The sequence below is a fragment of the Diachasmimorpha longicaudata genome, chromosome 2 (assembly GCF_034640455.1).
Source record: "Diachasmimorpha longicaudata isolate KC_UGA_2023 chromosome 2, iyDiaLong2, whole genome shotgun sequence".
NCBI lineage: Eukaryota > Metazoa > Arthropoda > Insecta > Hymenoptera > Braconidae > Diachasmimorpha > Diachasmimorpha longicaudata.
This window is the reverse complement of record NC_087226.1, coordinates 9,513,691-9,533,655: the sequence shown is the minus strand read 5'-3', so window position 1 is coordinate 9,533,655 and position 19,965 is coordinate 9,513,691. Positions and strand designations below refer to the sequence as shown.

Genomic DNA, 19,965 nt, shown 5'->3' with positions numbered 1-19,965 from the left:
TAATGAATGCGTACAGGATTACTGTTCACAATTATAATGACTTTAGGGAGCGAACGATTTTTTCATTTTGAAGAATTGTCATAACTTTTTGAGTTTCCTATTTTTTTTAATAATATTGACTCTTATATTGAAATGTTATGCAATTTGATAAAATGAGATACCCAATGAATACGTGAAGAAGGAAATGATGTGCTGAAAACGATTGGGATATAAAGTTTTCTTTTTCCTTGTGGGATGAATATTTCCTTAATTGATTCGATGAATGGGAGAGGAATATCTGAGAGCTCGGAGGCTTTTAAATTCGTCGGAAGTAGCAAGCCAACTCTTCTCCAACGTTTTTCTCTTGACTCGTAAGCATGAGATGAATATGGATTTTTGTTATCAATTATGCATTCAGATTTCTCGGAAGTGTAACATGGTCTAATGGAATAGTTCATTGGGGATTGAGGTTGTAAGTTGATGATGGTAATGGATTGAATTAATTCGAACAACTTTGGACCGTGGAGTTAGTGGAGTTGTATGTGAAGAGCTTTTTACAACTTTTGGGTGCATAAGAGAGGGCAGATTATCGAGATCGTACTAGATACAAGAAAATATTAGTTGGAAGTGAAATTCCTTAACACGAAACGAGAATTTTTCTATAGAAATATATTCAAATCAATCTTTCTACGGTCTTTTTTCAGAAAGTGGTATTTAAAACTAGATGGAAAAGTTTAAAAACTTCCTTGTATTTCGTAGTTAATGGAAAATCTTCTGTAGAAAACATTTTCTACGTAAAAAAAAACCAGGAGAATGAGGATGACTACATTTATAAAAGTTCTTTCCATAAGAATCGCTGCGTCTATTTTAAAACAAAATAACATAGAAAGTAACCAAACATTGGTTTTTTTTTTCGTAAATTTTTGTGTTGGTACAAGATGGAAGAAAATATGAAGGAGTTGGGAGTGAGATTCAATTGCATTTCTCTGAAACCAAAATCTCGGCCGATTTGTGCTGGAAATAGTTTCAGAAGGTCTGTGAGGTCCTCCTTCTGTCAAAACTCTGCAGGGGAAAAATCGCATTATGCTCCGTGTTCGTGAGTATTGAAAAGTTGATGTGGTACTTGCGGAAAAACATTGTTTGCTCTCACATTTAACATGAGGAAATAATTATTGTTGTGGGTATTACTTATTGTACGGTTTTTCCTCCAGAAATAATTATGTTGATGAGGAAGACACGTGTAGATGTTCGTCTGATGAAGAAAACCCAGTGAACAGCGCGTGCGATGATAATTTCGATGAAATTGCAGAGAAAAATGAAAATTACATGGATATTGGACAGAGAGATGAGGCACCCGAGAAAGTGAGAATGTTTTTCTTAAACTTCATTACAACTCCTCGAAATGTTTCCATAAATTTTTGAATTACAGCTGCTGAGAAACCAATATAAAAGTTCTCACTCTCCTGGCGAGTCTGAGCATCGTCGTTATCATACGCAACGACGAAGAAGTAATTCCTTCCTCATTTTATTTTCTCAGCTCAATACTTTTTTTTTTCGCTCGTACTAGAGAATAAAAATCGGTTTTTTACAACGAGATTCAAGACGCGAGTGTGCAAATAAACATCGGAGAAATACCCTCAGGGCGCAACTCTCGCATCTACTGAGAAAGATAAAACCAACTCCAGAAAATTGTGTGCCTGATAGTACGGAGACCAGACCGGAACCAGAAATCCTAGCGGAAGTCCTTCTTATGTCCGAACTTGAAGGCGCTGATCTCAGCTCGCTGAGCCCAGGCAATATATTTAACAAAGTTTTTGCAGAGTCCTGTGATTTTACATCCGGTAAGGAGGAAGGTATCATTCATAAAAAAATTCTGCTGATTGTCCATTGAACGATGCTTCGGAGAAGTCAGATATTTTTCATAGGAAAGTTTGATAATGTTTTCCTGGAAGCGATTATATAAAATCCTCCACTGTTAGACAATTCCATTCGAGTATTCCATAGAAACTATTCCATAGAACATCAATAGAATTGAATTTTTCGGTGATTACTTTTTTTCATTTTCCGGTTACAAAAAATCGAATGAAAAAAGCCTGGAAATTCGCATAATAATCCCGAGTCCAATATGGCGGAATAGGAATGGGTTTGCGATTGTGAAAATTCGCCTAATTATCTACGGAATCCTCTAGACTTTTCAATAAAATTTTTCGCGCCTGTTGACTTCTCCCTAGAATCATTCCATCAGATTCCCTCAAGGGAAAATTCATGGGAATATTTATACGAATATATATTCCCACAATCACTCGTGCAAAAAAATCCACAAGCTGTAGATTGTACAGATTCCTCCAATCCTATACACAACTCTGAGGATAAAAGAAGCCACAACAAAACCGGAGAGACTATCTCACTAATAGAATCCAACGGCGAGGAAAATATCGACGCGGCTGTAGATGATACGTTGAGCTACGCCAATGAAGAATACGATGGCTCAACGCAATATAAAAGTCTCCCTCCTACAAATAAATTTCCAAGAAATTCCCAACCCTTGGGCTATACAACGTACGAATAACTCCAGCCAGATCAATAAGATAACCCCCGAAAGTTTTAATATTTCATGACGACGTTATTCATATTTTCAGTCGTGTGGAAATATCCTCGGGGAATTTGAATGTGAGACAAAAAAATCACCGGCTGCCTGGTGAATTCGAATTCACTACTAGAGTACAAATAAATGGCACTGCTAAACCTCTATGGTTTCCTGGATATGTCCTCATAAGCTCCATACAACCAAATTACCTCCAGATAACTCCAAATCCGGAAGCTGCATTGTCTGAAATTTGGAGGCTCTGCAGACCCCACAATATTCTACCAGCATCAAAACTCATTCTCGAATAAATAATACCCTGACATTTTTCAAAATAAATATGAATATCACAGTATAATTAGACGTTCGTATACAAACAAATCTTCGAACATTGAGCGGTAATAAAAATACCATCAATGAAGAATAAAATTTCTAATTTAAACAAGTTGATATCATCCCAATTCAATGACTGCAATATCTGACCTAAAGACCTCAACTCAACGTGAAAACATTTCACTTTCATTTAACAATATTTTCGACTTTGTATCACAGCTATTTTCCCAGAATAAATCAAGTAAGAAAATCCTTATCTCAAACCGACAATATTTTTCCATAAATAAAAATTTCTCTCTGTCAAGAAAACTCACACGAAACAAACCATTGCTCTGGTAATAGTGTGAGGGGCCAGAGCTTCACTAATCGATGTACGTGCCTCGTCTACCACCACAGAAAATTCTCCAAGAAGCAAAACTCAGGAGAGAGTTATCGAGCACCTCCATTCGGATACCCCTCGAGTCACGTAGCATGACCCAAAAACGTGACTAACCCTTATTCTTACGCCGAAATGGGAAGTATTAAGGGAAAAAAATATCACTAGGAACAGGCTTCTCAATGGAGAAGCAAATGAAAGAGAATAATCCATTGGCGGAAGAATGTTGGAATGTTTTGGGGATCTGCATTGACCCACATGAGATATGACAAGATGTCAATTAAAGACATGCAAATATAAAAAAAATTCAACATCCACATTCAGCGCATTTTACAACAACGTTGAATTGTCATCCTTCCATTGAGAAGCAAAAATCTTTTAAAAGTTGGAGTGAAAAATAACATTGACAACAAACATTAAAAACATGGAAAGGTATAAATGAAAACTTTGTGATCGATATAGGCATTATCGTCTATCTCATACATTCGTGATAAATTTTATAGAGTTTGCTTATTCAACTTTAAAACCCCATAAAATAGAATGAAAAATACAAAATACCCCCGTACATTCCAACTTTCACCGGAAGTATCGTCTAGATGATAACAACTCAGGGATAAGAGAGAATCTACAATGATTGTGATCGGAAATGACACAAAGGCGATAGGAAAGAGAGAGATGGATAAAGAGAGGAATTGATCAACGGAAGGAAGCAGGAAGTCACTGGGGAATCAGTATACCCTTTGGCATTGTTTGAAATCTGCGAATAGGATACAAGCCGATGAAGTAGGGCAACTGAAAAAAAAAAAATACATGAGGAAAGCCATAGGGAGAGAATAGAAGATATGGGCAACTAGAGAGGGGAATGGAAACATCCACTAGTCCTCCAACTGACAAATGGTTGTTTACAATGGATTCGCTGGGAGCTTTTGCCTGCAATTGTATTCCAACTGGTATAAGGGGGTGTAAATTTCTCTGTCTTCACGAGACTGCTGAATTTTGCATTGTTCATTTCATATCGCAACAACGGGGGACTAAGGACGAGTTATGAAAAGGAGTACGAACAGAACAGGAGATATGCATCTTGGTATTACGGAGTTGCGATACGATGGAGAGTTATTGGGAGAGTCAAGACACTAGTTTTAAATTATTTATTGAGAATAACAGGGGAGATATTGTAAAGGATCAGTGATATAAGTCGTTCCCTCCATCGAGAACATTTTTCGTGATTTTCAAGAGAACGGGGTCCTTGGGCCCAATAACATAAAATAATATACGTCACGTGACGATAAATGTATGATGTACACACGCGACAGCTAATACTTTTATCGCTTCATGCCATAAATTACTAATTCTGTTAATAAAATGTAGACAAATATTTATCGGTTATGAATTTAATAAATTTGGTCAACCCTTACAATCTCTAATGAAGATGTAAATTTCCCGTTTCGTGAGTGTTTGGAAAGTGGTAATTCAATTACCTCAATTAGATGAATTTTTATGAATTTCAAAATCTGTAAATAAAAGGACTTGAGTACTTCAGAACCAAAAATTCTCTTGATCTTCGCTTGTTGTCATTGAAGAAGAGTTACAGGCCGAATTATCGTTGAGGGGGAATAAATCGATTACAGACGGTGAATGGATGAATATCATTAATTATAGGACACGATTGAAGGTTCAATAGCCAGTGATCTGGTAATTGTCATTGATCTAATCCAAAGGCATCCCAATTATTGAAGAGATAATGCCTCAAACGTGTAGTCAACTGGAGTTCAACTATTCTGAAGGCATCAATGGAATGCAGGATTGGCCTTTGAGGAATTTAAATCAATAAAATTAGATGCACGCATTGTAACCAATGGGAAAGGGGTGCTCAGCAGTTAACACCAAGTGCTGTTCTAGAAAGTGTTACCAGACAGGAAACCCATGGCAAAGTTGTCTTGAATTTCTTTCCCCAATTTTTACAGAGCAGGAATGTAGGACTAGGGGCAGTTTTAGACCTTTGGGGGTATGAACAGCACTTGAGAATTGTCCCGGACGTGATGTGTCCTCCTGAGTCAACCTCACTGCCGAAAAAACCAAACTAGTGAAATTTATACCCCCATAGTGTGTTGGTAAAGCTCAGAAAGGAAGGTACGACAGAACCAACTACGTTTGCACTACGTATTCCACGGTTGAAGCAAATTAATTTGACCCAAATATGCTTCCTCAGAGTTACAAACCTCATGTGAAACTATATATAGGAGTTTCAAGTAATGGTGAATACTAAAGGGCTACAGGAGGAATACTATGAAACTTCAGTAGTAACCCCTATTCGCGGGGTAGATTTTCACTAGCTCTACCCTATGCCGTCATCTTGCCTTATGTCGAGTTTTCCTTCCGTTTATGAAATACTAAACAATAGGAAGCATTGTTAACAATTTTTGCTGGATAATTTACACTTAATTTTTATCATTTTGAATATTCACACTTTAGTTCTTCACTATTCGGTGTAGAAAAAATTCAACGACCCTGAATAAAGCTACATTTGTCCATCGTTCATCCCTCCATATAGTCAATGAAGTTAATCTATTTTACATTGTAACTAACCTGTTCTGTGGTTCGTCGACGTTCGTAGACGAGAGAGTTGTTAATTGTTGACCGAGGCAACGGGGTTGCTCGCCCCGTCTCGGTGCTCACCGACCTTCGTACCTCGAAATAATGCCACTCTCCACGTATCTCACGTCCTTTAGTTTGTTATCGGTCAGCACCTCACTATCCGCACGTGTGCTCCCAGATGCCAACGTCTCCTGGGAATCACTTGCCTCCACTTTCCCGGAGTCAACCTCCCCCAAATCGTTTGTCTGTGATTTACGCATAACAAGATTCCTGAAATGGTGATTGATTTTTTTCAGTAATAGATGATGACATTAAAAAAACAATTTAGATATAAGTTAAGTAATTCCAATGGCTTTTGTGAAAGTGAAAATGTGAGCTTCTCTTTCTATTAAGACATTTTCTTCCCCAATTCCCGCAAATGAACTCTCCAATCTTATGTATTAATTTAAAAAAATATATAATTTTTTTTGTTTTAATTCTTGAAAGGTTATTACTGAAATTGATAATTTTTTATTCTATTGATTTTCCAACAGCCTCAATGAACTTATAAGACACGCTAGCGGAGGAAATCTCGTGATGACTTATATTTTTGTTCAGTCGATCAATATATCTGGTTAGCTCCCGTTCTATTTTGATGGACAAGATAATTGGGCTTGCATGAAAGTCAGAGTCTCGTTAGGAAATGCGTGATCAAGCTTTCACTATTGTGGTATGTATTCGTGAAGAATAAATTGACATTTGTGGATTAAAAAGGATCCCTTGAATATGTAAAGAGACTTTGAGATATATGGAAAGAACTTATTGCTTAGTAACGCTAATTTTTAGGATAAAAGTACTGTATTTACTTTTCGATTCAAGTCAATTATTATTCGAACGTGATCATGATCATTCTGTTTCCATGATTGCAACTGATTTACAATGAGTGTTGAGTTTGATAAAATTATGGAGTGTCTGAATAGTGATTGTAGAATGAAAAGAACAATTTTTTGTATAATATTAGGACATGAACCCAATGGACGGGAAATATTTACATATTTACATTGTGATGAGTCTAACAGCTGTTAGGTCATCTTTTGTAGCAGTGGTCAATGCTTGTCAGATCATTAGCTCACTTGAAAATATTCAGTTATTCCCCTTTTTTGTATCACGATAATTTTCAGGGACTTCAGGTAAACGACAGGAAGTACTTATGAGATATATTATCCAAAGTCAATCCACTCATCGCTTAATTCTGTATAAAATGTATAATCAAGGATTTTCTCAGTGTACTTTCACTTAATATGTGGATTACGGTGCACATCTCTAGTGGAAATGTGTGATCCCCTCAAACATCTCTCGTCTGATATTATTTTCTCATCGAGGATGAAATTCACCAGAGATAAGGAGTCTCGCGAGTGGTCTGGAATGCAAACGAAAACCAATGGAAATGGCAAAAACGTGCATGTAAGAATGGATGATTCTCTGATTTTTTTTCATAGGAAGAAGGATAATCTGGCGGATTGTGAAACACTCGATTGCTAAATCCGGATTTAGCATAGATAAGACTCGACCTGAGAGCTTCGCCACCCAGAATGTCTTCGACATTGAAGGGAATAATCCAATACTTTCTCGTGTACTTGCAGTAAACCCGAGCCCCGATAGAGCCAATGGAGACATCAGATCATGAGATCACATTCAGCGAATTCTCCACCGAGAAATTTCACATTTTTGGATAATGCATTATCTGCTGAATAAGAAATCTCCAATAACACTTCTCGTAACCCTGAGATTTAACATTTTGACTGGCAAGAAGACCGACATACCACAATGTAATCGAATGCTGATAATCTCTATTTCCAATCCATGGAAAATATTCAAACTAATTTTCTCATTTTCAATTTTATACGAAACAATGATGTCGTATTTCCATGGGACATTGAATAACGGTAATTCCTCTCAGACAATACATGAGCCCGGCTAGCGGGTTAAACTTGAAGTAGACAGGTCTGCAGAAAGAGCCAGAGAGTGACCGGAGGTAGTGTCGGAGATTTTGAGCATTGATCGAATGCTGGGATGTCGTAATACCCTAATGTGCTATCAGCGAAACGCAGGGGAGAGCACGAGCCGTGAATTCACAATTCAATGCCCGCTTCTCTTTGCCCCCCTAGTCACCCCAGTTTTACCTCACAACGGGAGGTTTCGTGCATCGGTTTTACTGTGCCAGTGAATCGTGCCTATCGCTGGCTTTCCATTCCACGTTAAACCATGACTCTACGGCTGAAAGCTACGTTATTGCTGGTTTTATTTATTTAGTTTTCCGAGCGATTTTACGTTTTAGGCGGGACGTAATTGCCTGTCGATCGATTGTAAAGGAAAGTCACAGTCAACTTATTTTTTTTCCAGTTTGTAATACCCCTCCCGGCTCCAGATGGTTGTTATAAAGTTACTGATCGCCACTGGATTCTATTTAAAGAAGAAAACCACGAGATTTCATGTTTTAATTTAAATTTGAGCAAATTTCCAAGTTTTATGGTGGAGGGAGAGAAAGACTCCGTAGTTTACTTAGAAATATTAATCTGAGATGACCCTGTATTAATTAATTAATCAACTGATAATGCAAAAATACATTGATTTGAATTTAGCTGAATTCATCATTTTTCAATGGAATTTCTGAGATGAAGTGAAATTCTCTAAAAATAAGGAATACTTCTGTGAAAATTTAAACATTTCGTTTCTGTTAAATGTAGGTCAATGAAATGGATGGATTTTTTTATTGTCTATTATCCCATAAAATGGAAAATCTTGACCACTATTCTATTTTCTCCGCAAGGAGTCTGAATGATACACTCAGAAGTGATTTTCAATGTTCATAGGCTTCGACGGTTGCCCCTAAATCTTCCCCAAAATCTTTACCATCTACCAAAGTCCATACGATGGTTATCTAAGACACGATTTCCCACTTTTCAAGCAACACCCCTAGTATCACTCTTTTCAATCCCTGATTGTAGAGAGATTTCTCTTCATTTCCGCGTAACAATATAAAATTGTTGAGTTTTAACTCCCATAAATTTATCGAAATGTTGAGAAACTGATCTCAATCGACAAAGTAAACCACACGGAAACTGGAAATTACATCCCATTTCGTAGTGGTGTGATTGATGATTGTCCATCTGACATTGATCATCCTTGAATTAGAAATCCATGTGTCAAGGAATGATTCATCACACCTCCAATTCCAATTAAAGTAGAATTTGATGAACATCTTCCTTGATAACTGTGACGCATTTGCTCTCTGTATCACTATTGTTATTTCACGTGCCGTTTCTTCATCCCTTCCTCACTGATGAGAACTCATGACTCGCGATATTTCCATCACTCCACTTCAGCCTCTGCCACGAGAATATTTCTTTTACTTCTCGTCCCACTTTGGTTAATTACTTAAGTGATATTTCAAAAGTTCAAGCTATTCTTTGATGCTATTCTTCAATAGTGAAGTGTTAGACAGGAGCCGTATCGATTTTCTTGTACTTTGTCAACCTACATTTCATGCCTCATATCGTTGGAGGCTTATGTATGGGCGTTATCACTGTCGAGGAGTACAACGAGATTGAACTTTCACATTGTAAAAATGAATTCACATTTTTTAAATTCATCCTTCGGTTTTTAGAATAGATACTGATTGTTTATTACCCATAATAAAAAAAATTAAGTGCAGATATTAAATTTTTTATGAACAGTTGAAAAAAATCAAGAAATTACTTTGGCAACCTACATTTCATGTCTCATATCATTTGAGTTTTATACGACCGTTATAGTAGTTGAGAAGTGCAATGACATTTGGTTTTCCCCATTAAAGAAGTGAATCGTCATTTTGGTTAATTCACCCTTCGGTTCTTCGACAAGAAAATAATTTTTTCCCACTATTTATGAATTGAAACTTCAAATATTCCGATAGCCCAGCGGTCAAAGTTAATCGGCTTATTTGAAATTTTAATCATAACATAAATATCTGATACCTAATGCGTTGAGTTCATAACTCATTGATATTTCACTAATACCTTAGGGAATAATGTACTTGAAATTTAGTTTCCCCGGACTGGCTGATAAAATTTTTGACTTTTCACAAATGTATCCTCTTCGTACCGTTGTTACATGTACCTTTTTCTCATTTCTTTGCACCGAGTTTCATGTTCTTCTCACCATTGCACAATTTCACGACCTGGAGTTTACACCAATTCACATCTGACTGACCGTTTGCCACAATGTAGGAGATTTTTTCAACGAAAAGTGTCAGCACAGTCCCAATGAGGAAGAATTTTCCCAATTTCAGAGGTTTTATTTTCACTTTGAGATATTGTCCCCCGTCCGCGGAACAGGAGACATAAACACCTCACTGGAACCCGCCTTATTAGCCCAGGATGACATACACACGACTACATTTTCCATTTTAGACACAAGTATGCACGAGCTTTAACGCTCCAGAAGAAGATTCATGAAATACGGTACTTCTGTAGTTACACAGTTCATAAAATTGTTCCCCGATTTTTTAGTCATGATGATATTTCTAAGAATTTCTCTACCATTTCCCGGTGCCCGGTATCCTGAGCTTTTTACCTGTTTAATAATGACCGAGAATTTTGAGAGTGCTATAAAGCTCCTTCTCCAGTAGCTTTCAATTTGAGTTCATCAAGTAGTCAATAAACCATGTCGCCATAAACTGATAATTCCATACGAGTTTATGCCCCAAGCAGCGACATTGTCATCACAGGAACCTCAAATTTGCGGGAATCACCAGCACGACTGTTCGATATAAAGCTTTCACTCACCCCTACCGACCTGTCAAACGCACTCCCCCAGTGGCCATCAAACTAGCCAATATTTCGAGCTAAATTTTCACTCCCGTCTTTTTTAATCCCACCGACAAACACAAAGAATCTGTAATCCTGTTCATACCGTTTCATGTGATCGAAAAATACAACTGACAATAATAAATTGAAACAGATAAACCATAAAGAATGAAGCTGTTGTCGATGAGACAAATATATAAACTAGAATAATTAGTTGTTTGGGAAAATGTACACCAGTGAAATTGAATTCAAATTACATGTTTTCATTTCAATCTTTAGGCGATATTAATCAACGTGGAAAGCCCCAAAGTTTTTCATCAACGCATTTCCATCAGATGAAATAAATTTACCGATAATGAAGCCGAATGAATTACTCTTGCAAATGTGCGAAAATCAATATAAAATTAAATATGATTCATGTCCGATATTTCGATATGGACTTCCAGCTCTATGTATTCAATTCCCTCAACACACAAAGAATCTGTAATCCTATTCACAATATCGATACAATCGAAAAGTACAGCTGACAACAATCAATGGAAATTAATGGAAGATTGTTCTACTGATTACTACACAGAAGAATAAATTTACTTTTTAAGAAATTCAACTATTGAAATTGGATAAAGAGATACATTAGCTCAAATAATTTAATAATCACACTAAATGACTTGTTCATGGAAATCACTATCCAACTTTTAAACATAAAATTTCGCCAACATCTGTAACTTCCCCCGATAACCGCAAAGAATCTGTAATCTGAAAAATGCAACTGACAATAATCAATGAAAATTGATGGAACAGAACGACTGAATCCTATCAGCGATGAGACCTACCCAGCTCTATTGATTTTTAATTCACCAACAAAAGCCTACATTGATACGTCAAATCTCACCGACTGCATACATCCAATATCTTCCACACCAGTATTTACCCTCGTTTTCATTTCAGCCTCGTGAGCACACAAAACTGCTCTCCCCCGTATCAACAGAAAAAGCCTTTTATGAGTCCTCGCGGAGGAAAAAAAAAAAGTTCCGGAAAGTTGAGAAAAAAATTTAATAGATTTAGAAACCCCATCGGGTGAAAAATTTTCGTCATTCAAAACTGGATTTTATTGTTTGTTTTCATAGATTAAAATTTCTGGCATTTTAATAATAAAATCAATCGCAAACCAAACACGAACTCGCCATACTTTCCCCCTCCCAAATGATATCCCGATTTTTTTAATTGAAAAAACAAAATCGAATGTTTAAAATATTCAGAACTTGGAATTGTTGAAATCCGAAAAATTTTGTTTTGAGTGAAACAAAAATGCTTTGTGCTCTGCAGCTCTGTGTCCCTCTCGATATCGTAGTCGCATACATCACCGTTGTTGTTGCCCATGAGGAATATCTACGGGGAGAGAAAGAGAGAGAGAGATACATACCACCCACGAGCGATTTTCCCATGGACCTGGACTGGAAAAGAGGTGGATTGGTGGCCATGCGTCATACAGGTTCGCGCGAAATTGAATACGATGCAGTGGAAATAAATCATCGCAGTGGGGGGAAAGAGAAGACTGATACATTCGAAAGAAGAACGATATCGTAACGAACCAACGAGCAAACCCGATTTCAATTCGAAGATGGATTTACACATGGAGAGATACAAATACCGGGGACCAATCCACGACGGGGATAACTCATCACTACGAGTAACGATGGTGATGCAAATACCTGGGGGGCGAGCGTTTTGGAGTAATGGAATCAATCCAATTATTTTTGAGGCTAGCATTCATGTCGGTAATTGGATATGATATTCTTCATTTTCAGTGGTTCAATAGAGTTTTTTTCAGGTGTCCTGGGGTTGCTGTGGTGGGATAATTGTCTGGTAATCACTGGGATTCGAGTTGTTAATTGGAAGGTCCATTTGAATTTTACAGATTTTTGGTAGTCGTTAAATGCTCTCATAAAAATAAAGAGAGATTCAGAAATTTGAGGAAATCAAGGTCAAATTCTAATGGAGATCCGTATTTTTCAGAAATAACTCAATTTTTTATCAACAGATTTGAACGATTTTAATCGAATTTGCTAGTATCTATAAATTAATTGTGTTAATGGGATTGTGTTAATAATATTGCCAATCTGAACCACCACAATCCCCCAATCCCTTCGATAACTGATTTCCTACAACCCAAAGAAAATTTACTAAACCGTTCTGCTGTGTTACTACGAGATAGGAGAGATAGAAGTGTTTGGAACTTTTCCTGAACTAGTTTCGAGAAAATAAAATGGATTCATTAATGGAGATAAATGGTGGCTGAAGGATTGAAATGAAATCCAAACAAAGTACTCTAGTTTGATTACTTACTCTGAGACTGATGAGTCTCTGAAACAACTGAAATTTTCATTGATAGATTATGAAGAATAAATAAGAATTCATTACTAAAAGAAAAATAACTTGGATAAATGTCCAAGATTGAAATGGAATCCGGGGCAGTGTTCATTCGATTACTTGTCCAGTGCTATTGATTAAGGTCAGACATATCGGAATGTACCATCAATTAATCTCCGAGGACTAAAATAAATCCAGGCACAAGACTGCAATAGAATTCAAATATGGCTTTCTCTATCTGAAAATTTGTTCTGCTGTATTAATAAAGATGGAAGACACTAGCATATCTCATCTGCCCTTATTTAGCACCAAAAATTAATTTATTAAGTTGGTCTGTAATGTCACTAAGAGCTAGACATATTTTCCATTGTTCGTAAAAAACTATTCCATTAATGGAGATTAACGAGATATTTGGAGATTTCACAAAATTAAAATGAAAGTCAGAGCATTATTCATTCGATTACTCGTCGAATGGTCTTGGTAAGGGTCAGATGTATCAGAATGTGCCATCACTTAATCTTCGAGGAATAAAATAAATCCGGCAGTGAAAAAGAATTAATCGTTCGGATCAATGCAGTAGATTGCAATCAAATCCTAATCTGATTCTCTTTTCCCGAGGATTTGTTCTATTGATAAAGATGGAAGACACCAGGATATTTCATGTACTCATTATCAGCAGAGAAAATTAATTCATAGATTCGTTCTACGATATTCCTGCAGATTGGAAATATTGGAATTGTTCTTCAGAAACTGTTTAAAGTATAATTGAGGGCATTTTTTGTTCGGTTACTCGTGCAGCCCTGTCGATAAAGATCAGGCGTATCAGAATGTCCAATCAATTAATCTTAAGGACATAAAATAAATCTCGCAAAATAAAGAAGAGTTAACCATGTAAATCAATACAGAAGATTACAATGAAATCGAAACAGACTTTACTTTATCTGCTAACTTGTTCTATTATACTGATGAGGGCGGAAAAAAGAATTTCTCCGTTGGTGGATTTTAACAATGAAAATATATTCATCAATTACTTCTGTAATTTTACTCCACGTTGAAAATATTGGGATTCCTCTTGAAATAATTTTGCAAAATTGAAATGTGTTCGTTAATGGAGATAAACGGTGTTTGCAGAACTGTAGACGATCGAAATGAAATCCAAACACGCTGGTCTTGTTTGATTAATTATTTTGAGTTCCGGATCATGGATTTTCAAGAGTGAACATAACTTTAGTGAATTATGTGGATGAATATGAAAAACGCACACGAATGTATTATTGATAAAAACTACCCTACCATTCTATAAACGCGATCATGAGTCATCGCTACCTCATCCCTGTCCTGGAACCTCGTAACAATTAATATTTCATGAACAAATGTTCTCCTGATAGAAATTAAAAATACTTTGCTGGTAGATTAAGAATTAGTTCACGCTCAGGATAAAATTTCCCCATTGATTTGATAATTTTTAGATTTTTTTTTCCAAGCGGATCCTAACTTGTATTGCATTGCATTAATGAGTATCGGACCACTTGAATTTCCCGTCCTCTGGTTCCGTACAGTTGCAAAAAATTGAAACTGAAAATAGATGTCTCGTTATTGAAGCACTGAATTGTTTATGCATTCAACCTTCAACGATTAAAACACATCCATCAACAAACAAAGAAAAGCTCTTTTTAACGCTTCCCATAATGTTTATGGAGATCAGAATTTGCGTCCCTACATTCACCCGATTTCCAACAATCGAAACGACTCCATCAATAAACATTCCTGAATCATTCGAATGAGTATACAACAAAATTTGATAATCCCTCGAATAGAAAAAAATTGAAAGGAAAAAAAGGGAAACAATCGGATTGACGGTAAAGTCAGGCCAATCACTATCAACCATTGAAACGTGTTTTCCAATAGTTTTTTCGACACTAGATTTTCCGTACGAGTTTTTCCTCTCAAAAATTTCAATTTACATCCCCAATAACTTCGTTACCACTGTATGTATGACGCACCCAGTGAAAAATTCTCGGAATTGGTGCACCGTGAATGCTCCACGGACGCTGTATTTATCGATGTTCAAGTTTAAATGACGACATACATGAGAAGAAACATGTACATATGCATTGGACACTGGCCAGCACTCGATGCTCAATGATTTGGCACGAATTTCTCGAGAAGACAACCCTCACAAGACACCACGATCTTGTACACAACTGTATTAGTGTCATTGGGTTGAATTTCATACATGGTTATCTAGATATACATGCACAACATCTTATTTTCAATCTTGGCTTGCACTCCTCAGGAAAGAATGAAATTTCGTGGAAAACTGAGTACTCATTGTCAGGAGAGTGACATTGAATTAGAGAAGTAAATTCCCAAATTCAACGATTCTCAAATTCCCTGAATTTTTATTCATTTTCAGGGGATAATGGAATGATAATGTGCAGCTTCCACAGATATTCTATTCAATTGCGATCTTTGATTGCCAGGACTTTATAAAGGGTGGATTCAACTAAACATAATGGCATTGTCAAAAATTGGTCGTACACAATTGTTTTTTTTCATCTCTCACTGTGCATTGCTGGGAAAATTCGTTGCGAGTTGAATTCGTGGAGAGTTGATATTGAACTGAGGGGAAAAATAATGAAATTCCAAACTTCAGTGAAAACCCAATAGAATTTCAAATATTCAAAGAGCCGCAAGGTTCCCCAACCGACTCCAATGTTCCTCATTAGCAATCGTCATGGAACCATTTCTTTCAAATCTCTACTCTCCATCGAATCTCTCATCAATTTTCTGACTATTGAATGACAAAATGCTTTCAAATTTCAGCTGAACCTTGTGATTAAAATTTCGCAGAAACGTGCATGCACTTATTTTAGATTTTGACGCAGTAACAAACTCACGTGTAATGCCGATGACAACAGCCGTCAGTGTGCTTTAATCCTCAAAAGAGCCAGTCACTCGGGTATAACTCCCAAAATCACTTAAGAAAATCAAAACAAAATAAAAAATTGATCCCATCGGAATCATCAATTCAGTCTCGACAAAAATCGTCACTTGGTCTCCATCACAGCTGCAATATCACTCACACAACAATATCGTAATGTACCAAAACTGATTTATCCATCGGACAGTCTCACTATTCACTACTTGAACCTCACGTATTCCGTAAATAGCGACAACACTCGTGCTTTTCATTCCCCCCTTCGGTGAATGTCAATGTAATTTGGCACACGTAAACCCAGAAATGTAAAAACTTTGCGAATACCAATGAATCCTGAACTTGCTAATTGAAACAATAAATCTTGTATTTTGTTTTTTTTTTCCTTCTAATAACGATATGAAGATCACATTACTAGTACTACCTACACTAGTACACACGCGCGCACGAGTAACGAAGAGACCTTTCCGAATCTTCAGAAAATCAATACACTCGTCCACATTTTCCTATCATCTATTATTCCAATGTCGTCTATTAACTCAGTAGAGCTGATAAATATCAATGTAAATAGCTGGAGAATGATTGTCCGACATCACCAAGTTCCTCGAAGTTTCCACATACCACGAGCATCTCTCAGATTCTCCCGACAATCCCCAACAACATCCAATTTCGAAGGTGAATTCATGGGATTAATTGGCATAACTGGCATTGATAAATTCCCAGAAGCTTATCAAGCCCAAAGTCCTCACCCCTCAACAATATGCACACACTCTGGCTCCATGTTTTTATTTCCATTATACCCTGGGCCACACGTAACCCTCGCCATAGCCCTCACCTCGCGACCCCCTCGCAGAACATTATTTTTGATGGACCACAGCCTCCGCATTCCAAAACTCGAAAAACAAAAAACAACTCGTCGTCATCGACATCTGATGTTGAATACCGCGGCCTACTTATCATAATTCAATCGTTAAACAATAGATAACATCATCACAGACGAAACACAGTATTGAAAATGATTAATTAATCCCTCGAGATCAACTGATCATCAAAATTATCACTCCGATGTCTTAATTCTTCAGTGGTAACGGAGTTGATCAAAGTAGTAGTTGCAATAACCTCAGCGCAGTCAAAATGGTGGCCGACACTCCCGTGTTTCGTATCACTAGATTGGCCAGCGTACGGTCCAGCGAATAGCTAAACTACTTGTTCCACATTCATGATTATTTCCCCTCCAGGGCAGGCCAATGACAATGTTCCAAGAAAACTGCCCGAGTGCTCACTCATTACATCCCTCGTTGAATAAAAATACTGGAAATCGCCCCTCACTTGCCCCCACAAGATGTCAAAACAACAAGTATCTCAAGCACTCGTATCATTCCACTATCACGACACTAGACATCATCAACATTCACTCAGTCATCAAACTTTAACCAACTCTGAACCACTTCATTCGCGATGACAATCACTGAATACCGAAGAATGAACTGGTGTCAACTGGCCAATTTCAACCGAAGGGTTCTCTATAGAAACAACAAACTCGTTGACAACTGGGTAAAGCATTAGTAAGATAGGGTGGACCGCGATGTTGGAGGCGACATCTGTCTCTCAAGCACAACTGTCAAAGCCCTCATGGCCACATACGTCCATGGGGTTCGCGCCTTGCGTCAATATCGTCACGACCTTTGTGCTACTTTCCATTATTGCTTCGATGATGACTCTGGTAAACTTCACGCACGATAACACCATTCAAGTTGACAGACTAATTTGACATTTTTTTCATCTACTCCGATATTTCAATAGTCTTTATTTAACGGGAAATTGTGCCGTTGCTGGGGGGGAAAATATTGTCGAAATACATGGGTTACTCGGATGTTGGTGGAGATCCAACTCCTTCGGCGACTGCGCGCAACGAGAACTGAGACCAACCCCCTCTTCCCTACTCCCAGCTATATAACTATTCCACAATCAGTCCACGAAGATACACGAGGTCACACGAAAATTCACCGAGGCGAGCCAACATCCCCCTTTTGCACTACCTCTTCGCCTGTTCAACCTTCTTTCATTTTCCACTTTCTCTCTTCCACTCTCAACCTTTTGTCTGTGCAATGGGGAAAAGCCCAAGGGGAGTTGATGAGGGGCAGGGGGGAGGGAGGGAGATGGCGGAGGGGTGAGCGACGCGAGTCACCCAATGCGCAGCGAATAAACCCCTTCGGGTTTAGGTCGGGGTACACAGCACGAGGCATCTCACATTGATATTTAAAGTTATCTTTGTGGGGTTTAACATTTAGTTTAGGATGACGATTCTTCATTTTTGGGGATTAAAATGTGTCAGTTTGGCTCAGTGACTCATAGATTTTTTGTTTTGGTTGCTATGCATGTGCTCTTTTTCCGGGATTATGTACACAATGGCATAATTTTATGGGTACAGTATGTGATGTGGGGAAAAGTAGTCCACATATTTATTAATATGCATTGGAGGAAGCAGAGGGGTCACAAAGCTTCTTGCATGAAAATTCCTGTTGGGATAATTTTCATTTAGTTTGAGTCATTATGCTCTAGGAGTTTTAGGTTTTTTTTTCTTGGAGCCCTAGAGATGTGCAATTAGGAAAGCCCTCGCTAGAGATTTCCAGTTAATATTTGATCCAACAATAAAAATATTGTAATATCATTTGGGTATTTCCTTTTAGATGGTTTTAAATTACTTTCAGTTTCAAGCTTACTACTTCAGTGGGAAGCGAGAAAGTCAAAGGTTAATAGAATAAAAATTGATGGAGATTAATTTTCCTTTGCTTGGACTAATTATGGTCTTCAGACTAAAAAAATGTTTTCTTTTTAACCGTCAACGATACGAGTGAATGGAGATTCCTGTTTAGTAGTTAATTAAGGATAGAATAATTAATAACTTGGTAATAAAAACAATTTTCTTCTGGTTGAGAGCTTTCGTCTAATTCTATCTCCTCATTACATTTTCTTTTAAGTCAATATTTCATTAATTTTTAATTTGCTCCAACATTGATATTCCAAGCCATTCTACAGTGACTGAAAAAAACAGGGAAACCGTAAATCCAAATATCCGGAACGATACAACTATTTTCATATCAAAGATTCAGTTTAATATAATCCCTTTAATCCCCCCACCAGCGGAATAGAATCTCATTTCCTAAAGTGACTCATAAATCAATAAACAAGGGATTACACACGAGGAAATGAATAAGAGGAAAATAATGACTCCAATATCAGCGAAATCTTTCCTCCTGATGTTCGATTCCTCCCACCAACGTGAGTTATTAATTTTTCCCCGTAGACGAACCACCGTAAGAAGTTCCGTCTTGCACGTCACGACAGTTAATTTCAAAATCACTATTCGCAGAAGATCCCGGTGAAGTTTTTCATTGACATTCAACGACGACTGTATCTCAATGCTCAATGAATTAATTCTTTCTCCACCATTCGCATCATGAATTATATCCCCTGAAGCTACATATTCATTCCTCAATATTCATCACTAATCGCTGCAGATGCATAATGATAGTTACGTGGGCTCTTCGCAAATGTCACTACTACTCATAAACTATTGATTTCACGACTATCTTTATTTGAACAATTCGTAACTTGTTTTTTCCATCTTGGAACCTTTTCACTTCGTTTTTGTTTAATCTAAATCTGTAAATCTAGTGTCTAGGTTGTTATCAAAAATAGAAACTCAAACTTTTTCTTAATTTTTTGGTCCGCAAATGTTATACTCTAAAGTTGATCGTCACCGTATTCTGACGTATATAAGATTGGAAACTGGTTTGCTGCAAATGAATTTAAAATCCACGAGCAATTTCACCTATTTACATGCACACCCATGCACATGTACGGGACTTCCCGTTCAATGTTTTTCCTTCTAAAAGGTGTTTATCTATTTTTTTTTTCACTTATATCATCCTCATTCGAATTCAAAGTACAGGCGACTGCT

The 19,965-nt window shown here is 37.2% G+C and overlaps 2 protein-coding genes across 11 annotated transcripts in view; one reads left to right on the top strand and one right to left on the bottom strand.

The window, feature by feature from the left end:
• Window positions 1-18,142, bottom strand: part of LOC135159797 (inactive rhomboid protein 1) — a 34,610-nt gene extending 16,468 nt beyond the window's left edge. For 2 of the 8 annotated variants that reach the window (XM_064115843.1, XM_064115847.1), the window contains exons 1-2: window positions 15,964-18,095; window positions 5,859-6,137 (exon numbers count right to left, since the gene is read on the bottom strand). The gene's annotated coding sequence lies outside the window, so the exon portion shown is untranslated. Of the gene's footprint in view, window positions 1-5,858; window positions 6,138-15,963 lie in introns of all 8 variants that reach the window. The other 6 variants (XM_064115840.1, XM_064115848.1, XM_064115845.1 and 3 more) reach the window with 6 other exon arrangements.
• LOC135170609 (uncharacterized) lies at window positions 896-4,860 on the top strand. Of its 3 annotated transcripts, none has more exons than XM_064136615.1 (6): window positions 896-1,075; window positions 1,191-1,341; window positions 1,409-1,487; window positions 1,575-1,820; window positions 2,319-2,538; window positions 2,619-4,860. In XM_064136615.1, exons 1-6 carry the CDS (start codon window positions 918-920, stop codon window positions 2,872-2,874), a joined length of 1,110 nt encoding a protein of 369 aa, XP_063992685.1. In that variant the 5' UTR covers window positions 896-917; the 3' UTR covers window positions 2,875-4,860. The 3 variants fall into 3 exon arrangements, with proteins under 3 accessions (XP_063992685.1, XP_063992670.1, XP_063992677.1); XM_064136600.1 differs by having other exon boundaries at window positions 2,304-2,538; XM_064136607.1 differs by having other exon boundaries at window positions 1,575-1,832.
• Window positions 18,143-19,965: the final 1,823 nt, after the last annotated feature.

Excerpts from the sequence above, each read along its gene's own strand:
- LOC135170609 (XM_064136600.1), top strand. The coding sequence starts at position 918 with ATGGAAGAAAATATGAAGGAGTTGGGAGTGAGATTCAATTGCATTTCT. Across the intron at positions 1,076-1,190 it reads TCGCATTATGCTCCGTGTTC|AAATAATTATGTTGATGAGG; the intron begins GTGAGTATTGAA and ends TTTTTCCTCCAG. Across the intron at positions 1,488-1,574 it reads TCATACGCAACGACGAAGAA|ATTCAAGACGCGAGTGTGCA; the intron begins GTAATTCCTTCC and ends TTTTACAACGAG.